Source organism: Schistocerca americana, chromosome 2 (assembly GCF_021461395.2).
Source record: "Schistocerca americana isolate TAMUIC-IGC-003095 chromosome 2, iqSchAmer2.1, whole genome shotgun sequence".
NCBI classification, from domain to species: Eukaryota; Metazoa; Arthropoda; class Insecta; order Orthoptera; family Acrididae; genus Schistocerca; species Schistocerca americana.
Genome location: NC_060120.1, coordinates 685,865,311 through 685,880,978, shown reverse-complemented (window position 1 = coordinate 685,880,978; position 15,668 = coordinate 685,865,311). Strand labels below are relative to the sequence as shown.

Below are 15,668 nucleotides of genomic sequence, written 5' to 3'. Positions count from 1 at the left end.
TTAAACAAAGAGGTTCACATTATGTAAGAAGACTAGTGGCCATGTATTTCTCTAAATTTTTGGCCCACAAGATTTTCCGTAAATCAAAATCGCAATAGTTTTAGTAGTTCATCAAACACAGTAAAATCCAGCGTAGCCAAGTTTCAATGCATAATGTAATTTACAAAATAATGTTTTATTCTTACACACATCTGTTAGTAATCAGACATCACCCACGGTTTCAAAGCTCATGAGTAAGATCTGTGTCAGGAGCGCTCCCAGAGTTGACTCGCACCACTACTATGCACATTCAGTACACAAAAATATGCAATCTTAAAACTGCAAACCTGAAGAACTTTAATGTTTACTGACTTAGAATGATTTCTGTAATCTAAATTAATGATGATTTTTACTGTACTGTGTTGTGGTTAGCAAATAGTATGGAAGGTTATTGTCACAGGAAGTAGTGATTGTTGGAAATGGTGAAATAATTATGGATAGAATTAAATGATCTACTGAACTGTAATACTCTTTAATAAATTACTACAGGACAAAACTATGGCTTTTTGTGTAAATTTGAATGTTTATTACCACAATAACAATTAACTTCACCATTGTAATTGTAATGATGATCTGATTCAGTTCCATAACAAATTTTCGTGATTGACAAACTGGTCACTGTTATTAATAATTGAACGTAGTGAAGAATAAGTGTGTTAGTGCAAACTACGAGGGTTGCCCAGAAAGTAATTCATCACATTTTTTTCTTCAATAATTCTTTATTAAACATTATGAGAATTACACACACGAAAGAATGATGTTTTATCTACACACTCTATTTTTCCATGCAGTCTCCATCCCATTCTGTGGCTTTCCTGCAGCACGAGACAAGGGCGGGTATGCCCTGTCGGTACTAATCCTTGTCCTGGTGGCAGAGCCAGTACTTCACTGTGTGAATCAACTCCTTATTGTCTTCAAAATGTCTTACATGAATGGCATCCTTTAATGGCCCAAACAAGTGGAAGTCCGAGAGGGTTAGGTTAAGTGTGTTAGATGTGACAGCCGTGGATGGTCTCCCTGACCGCTTAAAATTGTGGAGCTCTGCTGAACCGCCTTCTGATGACCTCTCCCTTTGAGCCCAGCAACTAAGTGTATTTCTGTCGGTAGCAGGTGCTCCATAGACTTTGCACAAGCATTTGCCAATATTCCTCACAGTTTCTTTCTCTGCAGTGAGAAGTTCAATAACGGCACATTGCTTGTAACATACATCACCTACAGACACCATTTTGAAACTGTCCTGCAGTTACGCTATCTGTCGGAAGCGATGGAAACTTGGTGCGCTCACTTAGAAGACTTCAAATTATACATACTTAATGTTTTGTATCGGTGGCATTGTTTTTGGCTAAGAAAAAAAATGTGGTGCATTACATTCTGGGCAACCCTCGTAAATTGAGATCTTGTGCACATCTTTTGTATTGTATTTCACTGTATTCTTATTGATCCTGTTGTCTACAAAGCAGCTTATGCATAAGACATTGGGCAAGTGAGGTTATAAATATATAGCTGAAAGTCATTTCTAGGTATATGTATTTAAGGTAATAATTGTACTCTTTGTACATAAGTATTTATATAACACACTTCATAAATTTAAATATTCTTCAATGGAGTAAAAGCTTACACATCCCGAACTCGTTTACATTTTGAGCTTCATCGTGGTCAAGAATGGTGTTGCTGAGGATTGACTGCACAAACCAGGTCACCACAGCTAAAGCCCTTCATCTTAGTATGGGAGCTAGCACAGCATCTACCCGCAGGCCTTTCCCTTCATTCCTGCTTCCTTTCCTCATCATAACAGGGGGATAGTTGTAAGCCAGGGTTTTGAATGACCTGCTCCCCTTTTCCATTCCCTTTCCAGTCTCTTACAACGAATTACTCTTTTCTCTCAGGAAAAAGAACCTGTAGTATGGAAAGCTATAAAAGCTAGGAGAAGTGGGTTTTTAAGTGTTTTATTGCTAGTACTGGGAGGTATACATCCTAAAAAGAAGTACTGGCTAGCTGTTCTGTCCCTTCGATTTTATGAAGAAAAAACAGACAATTCAAACACAATTTGACTTGCGTTTATGTGTACAAACACAATTATTCAAACATTAATAATATGAGTTACTGTTCTGTTGTGAACAAATAGAGTACTGAAAATGGATGAGATAATGCATTCCAAAGTGACACAGTTTTGGAAACTTGCATGGGTGTGTTTAAGAGTAAAGATGCTTATAGTCCATTTGCTCCATAACCATTTTCAGTTAGTCACAACTATTTTACAAAATGATTACAGCTATTAATATGTAAGAAAAATCAAGCACAACTCATTAAAGTCATTGCATATGTTGTCTTTGCAGTCACAAAATGCGATTTTTGCTCTGGATAGACTCCATGTTGAAGTGCGTACTATGCATTACTTGTCTGTACCCCAAGACTGTAGGTTATTTATGTACAAAAAAGTAATTACTGTTTCTTCCAGGTCTGAGTTCTCAGTGCTTTATAGTTGTTTGTCTTTCATTTTTCTCAGGGACCAGTTAAATTCATTCATGGAGTCTCATGGTGCAGTAAGTCCTGGTATTCTTGTCTTGACAACAGGCTTGAGCAAACCATTTAGACGTCTTGAAAAGTATTCCGGTATGTTACAAGAACTGGAACGACATGTGGAAGAAAGTCATCCTGACAGAGGGGATACACAGCGTTCTGTTAGTGTGTACAAAGATATAGCAGTAAGTAACATGTGAAAAGTGAAATACTGTAATTGCGGTGTTATGTTTTGTAACTGCAGTATTTTCTTAAGACATCTGAGAAAGCTTCTAGTACAAGATCTGCCCAAGTAGCAATTTTTCAAATATATACAGTAGAAAACAATCTTTCCATTGCTTGAAGTGAGTCAGAAATCCCCCTGAATTTATAATATGGCATAAAAATGAGTTTTTTGAGAAGTTGTCTTGAATAGTCAAGATTCTTATGAAACGTTTTTGGTATGTAAGAAAACTGATGAAGGAAATATTCTTCTTTGCTAGGTATATTAGATGAGGTGTGTGAAATGAAATCAGTGTGTTCTGACAACTTGGGTGAGATGCTTGCTATCTTGAGGTAGTTGTTTGGACTCATGGCACTGTGAATTTGCATGGCTTTTTAGAGCATCTGAATTTAATCCACCAAAATATTTGCTTCACTGTGGCAATGGAAAAGAATGACTACCTTTCCTCCCTTGATGAGCTGGTCAGGAGCAGGTTGTTGACACGGTGGCATACACTGTGTATAGGAAGTCAGTCCACACTAATTTGTATCTTCAGGCTGATAGGTGCCACCATCTGCCTCATTGTGAAGATATTTCATACTTTGATTGATGGGACCCATGTTTTCTCAGACACTATCTGCTGAGTTAGCCCATCTCAGGGTCATCTTTCACTAGAATCATTATAGTGAAAGACTGACAAGAAGCACATTACTATCGACCAACCACGAATCATCTGAGTAGTGAAATCAACGAAGTTGCACATAAGTCTGTGGCATTTTTGCCTTAAGCAGGTAGAGTTTCCAATAGGACTGACCTTATTCTATGGAAACATGGTGTGAAGTGTGTGTTTCTCCTATCATCCGAAGATTAGGGTTTTTAAAGGACGATCTGGGTTTGTGTAAGGTGGATGTCTACCATATTCCAAACAGCTGTGGCATGTCACACATTTGTTAGACCATCTGTACTGTGGAATATCAGTGCATATAGCATAACCATCACACATGCTTAAAACATCTGAGCAAGTGTGCCATGGCTGAACATTGACAATATAACAACACAGAGATTCTGGCATGCACTTTCAGCTCTTGGAATTCTGCTTGGAATAATGCCCTCGCCACAGTCAACAACAGAGGATCAGAGTTAATGCTAATTGCTCACCCATTGGTAATTACTATTCACTATTAATAATTTCTGATGTCACTACTTGTTCACTTTGTGTGTGCGTGAAGGGGGGCGGGAGGGGGAGGGACACATGAGCACTCACGTATGTGTGCATGTGTGTATGCATAATGTTCTGTATCATGTTTCTTGATCTGTCCATCCCCACGTACTGGGTATTGTCTTCCTTGCACAGTGCTCTGTTAATGCTTTTGTGCCTAGAAAATGATGGGCTGTTTACCTGTTGGAATATTATCAGTTGTCGAGGATGTAACCCAGCAGCATTCCCTTAAGTTGTTTAAACAATAGCAGGGTTGCTTTAGGACATTAGTCACGCTCTTCTTCTACACCATGAATATTTCACCTATTTATTTCATCCAAGGATCATCATACAATGATATAGAAGTTGTCACAGTAATACAATGAAAATCGATAGCTCAAAATATATAAGGGCATGCTGAAGCGTAATGCCTCCAAATTTTTTACGTGAAAACTCTTAAAGCTTTTTAAACAAAACAAATCTTTGTTTTTCATGTCTACAAATTTACAGCCCTCACCCCTAGAGGGCTGCAAATTGTAGTGTGTAACATGACAACACACAGTGTTGGTGCATGAGAAACAGCATGCTTTAATAAAGTTTTCAATTCAGAGAGTTTGTCCTCACATGAAGCATGAGCACGCCAGACCACACTCAAATGAACACCCAAAACGATCTGATGCCTTGGATTCACTGTCATCGCTCATCCTCCATACAGTCCCTACTTGGTCCCATCTGATTTTCATCTGTTTACAAAACTTAAAGAACACCTTTGAGGACTTACATTGATTGTGATGAAGCAGTGCAAGCAGAGATGAGGCCCTGGCTCCATCAGCAAAGGCTGGCATTTCTACAGTGACAGTATCAACAAAATGGTCTCTCATTGGGAGAAATGTATTCATTGCCAGGGTGACTATGTTGAGAAATAAATTTGTAGACATGAAGAATAAAGATATAAAATGTTTATAATGGTTGCTTTATTTAAAAACATGTAAGAGTTTTCACATAAAAAATTGGGAAGCATTACTTTCAGCATGCCCACATAGGTATACACAGAATACTTAACTATGCTCTTCAACGCCAGGACAAGGGGTGAGCCTTAGCCTTGGTGAAGAAACTATCCTGGCATTTGCTTGAAGTGTTCTAGGAAAACCATGGATAATACACATCATGATGGCCCAACAAAGTGAACTCTCTCCTCCCAAATATGATGTCAGTACTTAAAGAGCTCCAAAGACTCATTTGATTGGTCCCTGTTATGAGATGTTCTTGGATTTACTCACAAATATCTTCAGATAACTATTAATATAAAAATATAGTTTTTCTCTTCATGGGCGCACACACACTGATGACATCCACTGACAGCTTCTAGCCCATGAAGATGCTGTTATCCTAATAGCTTCATGGCCATATTTGTGCCTATTTTTTTGGGTGAATTTTGGCTCCAGTGCAATAGATTAGAAACAAAAACTATTGAATGCATTGAAAACACAAAGACCCAAACACTAAATTATGAATGGCCCATTTATCTGCAAGCACATGACTGCTGAGTTTTGGGTTGCAGAAATCATGCCCATTGGGGGAGGTGGGGTGGAGCAACAACTTTCAGTAAAAGTTCCTTAAATGTGACAGCCCAGCACAGACTGTGCATTTCAAAGGAACCAGTCAGTTAAGTGGACGAAATGCCTACTTTTGCAGTATGGCAACATCAATCAGCATGCAAGTCAGGAAACTTCCACAATACTTCAAGATGGACTATGATGTATTGCAGCATCTGCCATAACCACTACCTTCTTTCCTCCTACCCCTCCTCCTCCTCCTCCACCACCACCACCACCACCACCACCACCACCACCACCACCACCTAGCACTGTGCCACCTGATTATCACAGTCTTGCGGTTATAAAAAATCATTTTCTTGTCATCATTTTACAGTGGCAAGTACCTGAAAGATACCAATAGAGTGTGAGATGTGGCACCCCAAAGGAATGGGTCTAAGAGGGGCTTACGAAACTTCTTCACCAGTAACAAGGGTGAATAGAGGTCAAGGGATACTTTGTTTTGAAGATGAACATAACCACATATATATAAATTTCAAGTGTATTGTAAAACTGAAGAATAGCTGTGAAATTATATGGTACACCGTTATACAAGTGGGAGAACTGTCCTGTTTTGTTTTTATGGAAAAAAATCTGTGCATTTAATCAGGATCACTATTCTTGCTCTCATACATCAGCATTAACTGTGTAGAAAAACTTCAAGTTTGTAACAGGCTTTCTATCATTGCCAAATAACAGGACAGGTAAAAGAGTTGGAGGTTTTTGGAATAGGTACTGTAGACACTATGATAGAGCTTCTAAGAAGCTCATTTTAAAAGCAAACATCTTTACACAGATGCAAGTGTTGATGTGACCTCATATACCAATGTGTGTAGGTATAGTTGTCTGGGGTTATCCCCTAATCAATGTCTCATTTCCAGAAAAGTGTTGCTTGAAATTTTAGCTGTCTCAAAGCAGCTGATAATGACATCAGTATGATACAGCAAATGCTATTATATTCTACACCAACTACTATTCCAGATGTACAATTTTGAACAATCCCAGTGAAACAGAGAAGTTCTAGGAAATAAAATTGATCTACAGAAATATGACTCGGAGCACATAACATGTAACCTCAGATGGGGATAGTTCAGGGAATGAAATAGGTGTTTACCTACAATGTCCATGTAATTGCATCTATACAGAAGATGTGTGATCAGAGAATTTTGTCATCCATTTCTGAATGCAGCTGTACATTATCCCTGGGACTCTCTCTCTCTCTATCTATCTCTCTCTCTCTCTCTCTCTCTCTCTCTCTCTGTCGACCCTCCTCTTCCTCCCTCTCCCTCTGCCTCTTTCCCTTTTCATTTCCTTTTTTTTCTCACCCCTTTGTAGTAATCTTTGTCATGATTGCAAGACGGCTGGTACAAAATAATAATCAGATCAGCAGTTTACTGAAGCTCCTGTAGTGCTATGATACTCTCCCACTACAGGCTGTTTCCACTTCTGAAGCCCACCATTTTCTAGCTTATGTAAAATAAGTTTGTGATTGATAGATGGCAGTATTGGAAAGGGGGGGGGGGGAGGGGCGTGTTATGGCATTATTGGCTTGTGCACAATATGCTACATTCTCATGTGTTGGCAGTTGCATGCACATCTTCAACAAAACAAATAATCACAAATTGTTGATTTGTCATTATTCAGTAATAAGGAAGTTAGTGACAAAGGAAATAGTGGCAGCTGTAATGATTGCAACATTTGTATTGATATTTTGATTACATATTTAAACCATGAAACGTAAAAGCTGTCCAATGGCACATTAACTCTTTGGAGTTAAAACAAGAAAATTTTATAAGAAGTGCACCCAAGCTCTGTCATCACTAATTGTACAAAACATTTATCAGACCATCAGCAGTTTGATGCGTTTTTAACAGTAGTACTTATTGTATGTTGCTCGAAGAAGAAAACTTTTTCATTGCAGGCAACAAAATAGAATAGCTAGAATATAGATAAATATGCCAGTAACTGTACTGCCATCCATCATATTGATTCTTCAACAAAATAGTAATTAACAAAATTTAGTCTTTGATTCTGACTGTGTATAGAAGAGAAAGTTAGTTACATTAACCTTTCAATGTAAAATCTGAGTTATCTTGTTTTTACTATTTTGACAGAAACTCAAAATCCCGAGTATACTTGGGCAACTTAAGAACAGACCTCCAAAAAAGTAAAACCCTGAATATGTGCTTGTCAGCACTGTTCACCTGCTAGAGAGCATCTGGTCCTACATTTGTAGTCTGGCTGTCATCCTTTGGTTGAGGTGGTTGACACTAATATTGTCTTTACTGTGTGCAGTTTTGGATACTTTACCACAAAATGTATCCTTTCGGCCTCTCTCCTGTATTGTTGTTTGGGCAGTGCTTTCAAAAAGGGATGGCAATCATGATCGTGAGTTTGATATTGCATTCAGCAGGATAGAAAGTGAAGAAAAATGTGATGTTACTTCATTAGAGACTGAATGTGACAAATATTCATCAGTTGAACGATAAGTGCCTGCCAGTGGTACGAGATAAATACATCTACTGTGCTCCACCCAGTTCCTCCAAGGTTCATGTTTGTAGGAAACTATTGTGAAATAAGGTGCTAAACTTCATAGGTACACAGAAACTAAAAAATGACTGCAAGTTTCAGGATATTTTAGTCAAAAGCCCTCTTGCCCCCCCCCCCCCCCTCTGCCCCTTGCCCCCTTGCCCCATTACTCCCCTTCTCATACTCCCCCGTCCTGTCTACTTCCACTCTGCACTTCCTTCCCTCTCCTCTTTCCCCTCTCCCTCCCCTCCTCCTCCCTCTTTCTATCCCACTCCCCTCCCTCTCCCCCTGCACTTGTCCCTCCCCATCCCTCTGTCTCTTGTATCAATATTTATTCTTTTCATGGCCACAGGAGAGTGCATTCTTATGACTGTGTGTGAATGTGTGTACTGTTGCTGGAAAAGCAATAGCACTCAGAAGCTAATGTGAATGCTGCTTTCTGTTATCTGTTACTGTGTTCAGTGCATTGATCTGCTATAGGTGAGTGATTGCCTTTTCCTTATTTCACATATTGCTCTATGCAGCAGTTTCCATAAAAACCAGCATGGGATGTTTCGCTTTGCCAGCTTTAATAGCTAATTTATTAACAGTCCATCTATCTGACTTCTGCCAGCAAATTGCCCTTACTCTTGAATAAGGAGCTAGTAGTTGAAGTGCTGTGATCTCTTTTTATAAGTTTTTATCATCAATATTTTATCATGATGCTTAGGTTTGTGTACAGATTGTAGACCTGCACCATCATGTTTGTCCTCTGACAAGCATTTTGTATTCCAATGAAATAAACATATTTTGTACTTTGCAGTCCTTCATATCTACAACTCGACGTCAGAAGGAGTTGGAACTGGAGGTATTAACTGGAGGTGTGAGAGGTTGGGAAGGTGAAAATCTGTCATGTTTGGGAGAAATCCTTCATATGGGATCTGTTGCGATACTGCCTGATCATCGGGATCGCTACTTGGTGTTATTTCCGTCAACACTTCTGATGCTTAGTGTTAGTCAGCGAATGAGTGCCTTCATATATGAGGTGAGAAATTTATTATTGCATTATACGTTTTAATAGTACTTTTTCTATAGAAGAGAAGATTACTGGTATAGCTTTCTACATTTCATGGACTGTAAACTGAATGGGCAAAAGATTAGTGTTATTGAATATTTGCTTAACATATTGCTTGCACTGCATAGTAGCCTAATACGTAATATATATATATATATATATATATATATATATATATATATATATATATATATATATATATATATGCTACCATTGATCTTTTACAATCTCTCCCCCTCTCCAGCTCTCCCCCCCTCTCCCACTCTCCCCCCTCTCCCGCTCTCCCCCCCCTCTCCCACTCTCCCCCCTCTCCCGCTCTCCCCCCCTCTCCCGCTCTCCCCCCCTCTCCCACTCACCCCCCTCTTGATCTCTCTCCCTCTCTCCCCCCCTCTCCCGCTCTCACCCCTCTTGTTCTCTCTCCCTCTCTCACCCCCTCTCCCGCTCTCCCCCCTCTTGATCTCTCTCCCCCTCTCCCCCCTCTTGATCTCTCTCCCGCTCACATTCCCTCTCGATCTCTCTCCCCCTCCCTCCCTCCCCCTCTCTCGCTCTCTCCCTCTCGCTCTCGTTCGCTCCCTCTCCCACTCACCCCCCTTTCGATCTCTCTCACCCTCCCTCCCTCCCCCTCTCTCCCTCTCGCTCTCGTTCGCTCCCTCTCCCCCTCTCCCACTCACCCCCCCTCTCACTCTCGTTCTCTCCCTCTCGCTCTCGTTATCTCCCTCTCGCTCTCGTTCTCTCCCTCTCGCTCTCGTTATCTCCCTCTCGCTCTCGTTCTCTCCCTCCCGCTCTCTCCCTCCCGCTCCCGCTCCCGGTCCCTCCCTCTCGCTCCCGGTGTCTCCCTCCCGCTCCCGCTCTCTCCCTCCCGCTCCCGCTTCCGCTCTTTCCCTCTCCCTCCCCCTCCCGCTTCCGGTCTTTCCCTCTCCCTCCCCCTCCCGCTCTTTCCCTCTCCCTCTCCCTCCCCCTCCCGCTCTTTCCCTCTCCCTCCCCCTCCCGCTCTTTCCCTCTCCCTCCCCCTCCCGCTCTTTCCCTCTCCCTCCCCCTCCCGCTCTTTCCCTCTCCCTCCCCCTCCCACTCTTTCCCTCTCCCTCCCCCTCCCACTCTTTCCCTCTCCCTCCCGCTCTTTCCCTCTCCCTCCCCCTCCCGCTCTTTCCCTCTCCCTCCCCCTCTTTCCCTCTCCCTCCCCCTCTTTCCCTCTCCCTCCCCCTCTTTCCCTCTCCCTCCCCCTCTTTCCCTCTCCCTCTCCCTCTTTCCCTCTCCCTCCCCCTCTTTCCCTCTCCCTCTCCCTCTTTCCCTCTCCCTCCCCCTCTTTCCCTCTCCCTCCCCCTCTTTCCCTCTCCCTCCCCCTCTTTCCCTCTCCCTCCCCCTCCCGCTCTTTCCCTCTCCCCCTCCCGCTTTTTCCCTCTCCCCCTCCCGCTTTTTCCCTCTCCCTCTCCTGCTCTTTCCCTCTCCCTCCCCCTCCCGCTCTTTCCTTCTCACTCCCCCTCCCGCTCTTTCCCTCTCCCTCTCCCTCCCTCTCCCTCTCCCTCCCGCTCTCTCCCTCTCCCTCCCGCTCTCTCCCTCCCGCTCCCGCTCTCTCCCTCCCACTCCCGCTCTCTCCCTATCCCTCCCACTCCCGGTCTCTCCCTATCCCTCTCCCTCCCGCTCCTGGTCTCTCCCTCTCCCTCCCGCTCCTGGTCTCTCCCTCTCCCTCCCGCTCCCGGTCTCACCCTCTCCCTCCCGCTCCCGGTCTCACCCTCTCCCTCCCGCTCCCGGTCTCACCCTCTCCCTCCCGCTCCCGGTCTCACCCTCTCCCTCCCGCTCCCGGTCTCTCTCTCCCGCTCCCGGTCTCTCCCTCTCCCTCCCGCTCTCGGTCTCTCCCTCCCGCTCCCGGTCTCTCCCTCCCGCTCCCGGTCTCTCCCTCTCCCTCTCCCTCCCGCTCCCGGTCTCTCCCTCTCCTTCCCGCTCCCGGTCTCTCCCTCCCGCTCCCGGTCTCTCCCTCTCCCTCCCGCTCCCGGTCTCTCCCTCCCGCTCCCGGTCTCTCCCTCTCCCTCTCGCTCCCGGTCTCTCCCTCTCCCTCCCGCTCCCGGTCTCTCCCTCTCCCTCTCCCTCCCGGTCTCTCCCTCTCCCTCCCGCTCCCGGTCTCTCCCTCTCCCTCCCGCTCCCGGTCTCTCCCTCACCCTCCCGCTCCCGGTCTCTCCCTCTCCCTCCCGCTCCCGCTCTCTCCCTCCCGCTCCCGCTCTCTACCTCTTCCTCCCGCTCCCACTCTCTCCCTCTCCCGCTCCCGCTCTCTCCCGCTCCCGCTCTCTCCCTCCCGCTCTCTCCCTCTCCCTCTCCCTCCCGCTCCCGCTCTCTCCCTCCCGCTCTCTCCCTCTCCCGCTCTCTCCCTCCCGCTCCCGCTCTCTCCCTCTCCCTCCCGCTCACTCCCTCTCCCTCTCCCTCCCGCTCCCGCTCTCTCCCTCTCCCTCCCGCTCACTCCCTCTCCCTCCCGCTCCCGCTCTCTCCCTCTCCCTCCTGCTCACACTCTCTCTCTCTCTCTCTCTCTCTCTCTCTCTCTCTCTCTCTCTCTCGCCCTCTCTCTCTCGCCCTCTCCCTCCCGCTCCCGCTCTCTCTCCCTCCCGCCCTCTCCCTCCCGCTCCCGCTCTCTCTCCCTCCCGCCCTCTCCCTCCCGCTCCCGCTCTCTCTCCCTCCCGCTCCCGCTCTCTCTCTCTCTCTCTCGCTCTCGCTCTCTCTCGCCCTCTCCTCCGCTCCCGCTCTCTCTCTCTCTCGCTCTCTCTCGCCCTCTCCCCCGCTCCCGCTCTCTCTCTCTCTCGGTCTCTCTCGCCCTCTCCCCCTCGCTCCCGTTCTCTCTCTCTCGCCCTCACTCTCTCTCTCTCGCCCTCTCCCCCCCCTCTCTCTCTCCCCCTCTCCCCCTCTCCCCCCCCTCTCTCTCCCCCTTCCCCCCTCTCTCTCTCTCCCCCTTCCCCCCTCCCTCTCTCTCCCTCACTCCCTGTCTCGCCTGCCCCAGGTTGATTTTTTCTCTATAATAATGTTATCTGAAGGGCCACATGCCTGTAGTTTCATGACTTTGTAATAAAATGATTGACATTGAAGTCACACTCACGACTGTCTAATTTTATTGGCTTTATCATTGTTATTTAAGTCATTTATTGGTGGGATTGTGAGACTACCCCACTTGGTATGAAACATCTTATTTTCTTAATTGTAGAGAAAGAAGATTTTGGGAAATATATATGTCATTTATCTCCTTTGTTGAGTTTTGCCATAGATCCAATGCTTGTTATTGTTGCTGGTTACTATTGTTGAGTTGAATTTGACATTCACTGTTGAGCTGACATTACATGAGTCAGTATTTCATCTGCAATTAAGGATGTCCAAAGGACTTTCTAGCGAAGAGATCATGGAAATTCTATACAATTCTGATGACTGTGACGATGAAAATGAATGGGACATTGATAATGAACTGAATGAACATATGGAACCTCTTGACAAAGACCATATCATAGCATCAGATGAAGCTGATGAGATATCAGAAGAAACTACACATTCACGTGAACAAGTAGAAGAAGAAGAAGAAGACAAAGACACTGGATATTTTTTTGTTTCTAGAAGTGGACTATAATTTTCTAGTGAACCACCAAAAGATGGGCGGTGTCGACGTCGCAGCATTTTGAACGTAACACCTGGCCCAGAGAGTAATGGAAAAACAATAACAGAGGCATTTTTATTATTTGTCTCACCAGAAATTGTGAGCACTGTTTTAGAAGAAACGAACAGGGAAGCCAAACGAGTAATTTCTTTGTGGAATGCAGCTCATTCTTCGAACAAACTGACATGGAGAGATATAAATGCAACTGAAGTGTACGCTGTATTGGCAATTCTAAAAGGAGCTGGTCGAACTCATGGACATTGCACAAGTGCTTCCAATCTGTGGGGACGTAATGTTGCCTTTCGGCAACCATTCTTTTCTGCTGCCATGTCAAGAAACCAATTTTTGTCTATACTGAAATTCTTGGGATTTGACAACAGCCACACAAGAGCACAGAGAATTGAAGAAACCAAGGACAAGGTACAAGCCATCAGGGTAGTGTTAGACAAATTTCAATCCAACTTGTGCAAGAACTTCTATGCTTATGAATACGTGACTATTGATGAATGATTAGCAATGTACAGAGGCAACTGCCCTTTTAGGTTTATATCAAGAGCAAGCCTGGCAAGAATGGCATTAAAATTTGAGTTTGTGCTGATGTGAAGACATCTTAGTTATTACGGATCCAAATTTACACAGGAATGGTGGACAATACTCGGGAAGTGAATCAAGAACAGAGAGTTGTTTTGGATCTGATGGAACCATTTCTGAATAACGGTCATGGTGTAACAACTGATAATTTTTTCACCAGTTTTCCATTGGCAGCTGAACTACTAAAACGAAACACGACATTGATTGGTACCTTGCATTCCAATAAGAAAGAGATTCCGAAGGAATTCTTGCCAAACAGAAAGAGAGAAGTTCAGTCTTCAATGTTTTATTTCACAAATGATTTGACTCTAGTTTCCTATGTTCCAAAGAAGGGAAAGGCAGTAATACTACTCTCTACTCAACATAATGAGACGCAAGTGAGAGGTGAAGAAAGTGAACACAAACCTGAAATCATACTGCACTACAACAAAACCAAAGGTGCTGTAGATAATGGGGACAAAATGACAAGAGCATACAGTTGTGTAGAGGAATGAGGCGGTGGCCACTAAGAATCTTCATGGAAACGATAGATATTGCAGCACTGAATGCGTATATTCTGTGCACTCAAAGATTTCCTGAATGGCAGAATAATAACCGAAGCTGACGTAAAGTCTTCACGACTGAAGTGGCATTTGGACTCAGCAAACGCAACATGGAAGAAAGAGCCAAAAATATCAGCGGTCTTCATAAAGATGTACAAGATGCACTGAAAGCTTGCGGTATTGCTATTCCTACAGCAATGATCCAGACCCAGTGTTCCAAGTTACCAACGCCACAACGATGTCAAGATTGCAAGAGAAACAAAGCTCGGAAATCAAGATTCTGTTGTGTAACGTGCAAGAGACCTGTTTGTAAAATACACAAAAAAGAAACAGATACCGTGAAGTGCATGCAGTGCAAAAATGTACTTTACTGAAAAGTTGAAAAAAGTCTTGTGTTATTTTACTGTGACTGTTGAGGTACGTAGATTATTAATTTTCTGTTTGTTGAGTACTGAATTTAGTGAAAGATATAAAATTTTTTTTGTACTTTGTATCTGTGATCTGATTAAATACTTCTAATAACCTGAAAAGCTGTTTTTTCAATACTAAATAAACCCATTCAATGGAAACAATGAAATCTGAGAACAAATATTACAATAAAACTCAAAACTCTTTTGGGGTAATCCAAATACCCTGCTTGGTAAAATAGAGGTGTGAAAAAGCTTGGTAGTGGGAGGGTTAAGCAAAATTTATTTATTTATTTATTTATTTTTTAATGAGGAAGCCAGTGCAGAATACTTTGGCTGCTAGAATCACAAGATGATTTGTGTGTGTGTGTGTGTGTGTGTGTGTGTGTGTGTGTAGAATTGAAGGCTTGATAAATTTTGTTTGATATAAATTAAAATGAAGGCAATAGTTCATGAGTCATGAAAGTGATGTCTCGTAGTCTGACAGTTTGATTTGTTAATGTGATTATTACTGTTTGGTAAGGAGAAATTTTTATGATGGAAATTAGCTTCATGCTTAGTGGTTCATCATAGTATATCCTTAATTCAGATATGTTTTCATTCTTTATGCAGGGAAAACTGCCATTGACTGGGATAAATGTTAATAAACTTGATGATACAGATACATATAAAAATGCTTTTGAAATTTCAGGTAAGTTTTAGCTATTTCAGTTTACTTATTCATAACTACAAGAACACTTTATTGACAAACAATTTGTATTATCATTTACACCTTTCTTTGTTGTTATTGTTCTTTCTTCTCTTCAGACACATTTTCCCAGAAACTTAGGATTCAACCTAATTTTTATCATTACTGTACCCAATTCACTTTGACATCAAAACTCCTAGGTTATATTTTAAGACACTATACAATATACAAAACACTCTGGTGTAGTTTATCCCTATGGTTTAAGACGTAGAATAATTTCTCCAACAAAGAAATAGCTCAGAAAGAATTGAAATAGCCATAGCACCATATATTGCTGCCAGGTTGGCAAATGCTGTGTTATAGTTATGAGATTACTAATGTGTTCATTAAAATTATGACATTTCTTAAGTGGAGTGATACTTAGTTCTGACATGGTTGTAAATCAATTTGTGTATATGCATACTTTCCAGATCATTGCCAGATCAGTTCAGTAAGTTTTGAATCTTTGGAGCACATTGGCAGAGCATTGGTGCAGTGCACCCGTATCGCAGTTTATTTCCAGTGACCAAACTTTGTGGGGAAGGAAACTGTCATGCATAAAATAGAAGAAAACAGGCTAGCTGATGATCACAAAATTTTGTCAAAAGAAATTGAAGAAAGAAAGATTGTATTTGTATGAAA

The 15,668-nt window shown here is 43.1% G+C and overlaps 1 protein-coding gene across 7 annotated transcripts in view; it reads left to right on the top strand.

Moving 5' to 3' along the window:
- The window catches only part of LOC124592385 (rho guanine nucleotide exchange factor 7), a 126,887-nt gene that overhangs the window by 50,557 nt on the left and 60,662 nt on the right, over positions 1-15,668 (top strand). For all 7 annotated transcript variants that reach the window (XM_047131833.1, XM_047131832.1, XM_047131827.1 and 4 more), the window contains 3 exons: positions 2,546-2,744; positions 8,886-9,107; positions 14,912-14,990. In XM_047131833.1, the coding sequence (XP_046987789.1) occupies positions 2,546-2,744; positions 8,886-9,107; positions 14,912-14,990 (500 nt within the window). The remainder of the gene's footprint in view (positions 1-2,545; positions 2,745-8,885; positions 9,108-14,911; positions 14,991-15,668) is intronic.